The sequence below is a fragment of the Amphimedon queenslandica genome, unplaced genomic scaffold (assembly GCF_000090795.2).
Source record: "Amphimedon queenslandica unplaced genomic scaffold, v1.1 AMPQUscaffold_12335, whole genome shotgun sequence".
NCBI lineage: Eukaryota > Metazoa > Porifera > Demospongiae > Haplosclerida > Niphatidae > Amphimedon > Amphimedon queenslandica.
The window spans coordinates 17,454-19,097 of NW_003547428.1; the positions used below are offsets into that span (position 1 = coordinate 17,454).

Below are 1,644 nucleotides of genomic sequence, written 5' to 3' on the forward strand. Positions count from 1 at the left end.
CTAAACTACACCCATCAGTACCACCACTGTATAAACTGCCAGTATCAGCCTCACTCCTATAAATAACACAAAAGAGAAAACAACATGAACATGTAAATGTGTACATCATGTTCATGTACATGTATACGGTATAGCAAAATTTTTTTGGATTTAATTTTTGCGAATTTATGCCATCGGCCATCTTGTACCGTAATTGATTTTCGCCAAAGTAATTTTTGCAAATCTTAAAAAAATCATGAAATCCACCAAATTTACAAACTTCTGATTTTGCACTATACGGTACATCATACATGTACATGTACATGTATATGTATGTGTAAATTGTGTATATTGTTTTTGATTTAAATTGATACATGTACATGTACGTGTACAAATGTAAATGTGTACATTACATGTACATGTACATGTATATGTACATGTACAGGTACACATAGTAGTCCATTGTCATTGCAACATGTACATGTACATGTACAATTACCTCTGCATTTTAATGAAGTCCCCAACTGATGCATCATGACAAGTGAAGAGAGCCACGACAAACTCGTGTTGCTTGATCAATGCATAATCCAATGGAGTCTTATTGTCACTGTCTCTTTGACTAGCATCAGCTCCTTTATTGAGCAAATGGTAACAAACATGAACACGGTCCATTGCTGCAGCATAATGTAATGGAGTCCTACCCTGTGGGGGAGCAAGAGAGAAGAAAAGAAGTACATGTACATGAATGGGGTAATGAATGGAAGAGAGAGAGGGAGAGGACAAAAAAGAAGAAAATACATTTAAAAAGCAAGGCAGCCATTTTGAAGTGGGGTGAATCCTACTTAGTAACGCTACCACATTATTAATAATATGGTACATGTACATGTACACTGTACATGTTTAGTAAGTTACCATTTTGTCTGTGTCATGGACACTCTCAGGTCTGAGGCTCATTATGTATTCTATACCAGCTTGAAAACCTTCATGAGCTGATACATGCATTACAGTACAACCCTGGGGAGAGAGAGAGAGGGAGGGAAGAGGAAAAAGAAAAGAATTAAAGTAGAGAAACAGAGGAAAAGTTAATACATGTACAGTACATGTACATGATACATGTATGTGTACATTAATACTGTATGTACATGTACAGTACATAATAATTTCAAAGGTAATACATGTACATGTAGTTCACACACTTTAACATCCTTGAAATAAGTCATGTCAGGTTTAAGGATCAACTTCAACATGTTAATATCACTCCTTTTAGCAGCCCTGGGGATACAAACATAAAATACAATAAGTACATCAGATATTGTACCAGTGAGCTGCTGTCCTTCCATCAGTGTCTTTCTCGTGTACGTCAGCTCCCAGTTCTATTAGTCTTTTAGCTATTAATTCATTTTTATTATAACAGGACCACATCAATGGAGTCATGTCAGAACCATCAGTGACATCAACATTATACTGAGACTCCTATAAATAGAGAGAGAGAGAGAGATCAGTTTGGTATTTACAAGTAGGAATTTGGTGACTATCTGCCATATACATGTACAGTAGCAGAAAATTTTTGGCTTTAATTTTCGTAATTTTTACTTTTCGGCCATCTTAAACCATATAAATCAATTTTTTGCAGATTTAATTTTCGTGAATTTGGAAAAATCACAA

At 35.2% G+C, this 1,644-nt stretch overlaps 1 protein-coding gene across 1 annotated transcript in view; it reads right to left on the bottom strand.

Annotated features, from left to right (window-relative positions):
- LOC105314896 (ankyrin repeat domain-containing protein 55-like) overlaps window positions 1–1,473 on the bottom strand; it is a 2,286-nt gene extending 813 nt beyond the window's left edge. The window contains exons 1-5 of the mRNA XM_020004217.1: window positions 1,298–1,473; window positions 1,176–1,251; window positions 892–993; window positions 479–681; window positions 7–56 (exon numbers count right to left, since the gene is read on the bottom strand). Of these exons, the coding sequence (XP_019859776.1) occupies window positions 7–56; window positions 479–681; window positions 892–993; window positions 1,176–1,251; window positions 1,298–1,413 (547 nt within the window). The 5' untranslated portion in view covers window positions 1,414–1,473. The remainder of the gene's footprint in view (window positions 1–6; window positions 57–478; window positions 682–891; window positions 994–1,175; window positions 1,252–1,297) is intronic.
- Window positions 1,474–1,644: the final 171 nt, after the last annotated feature.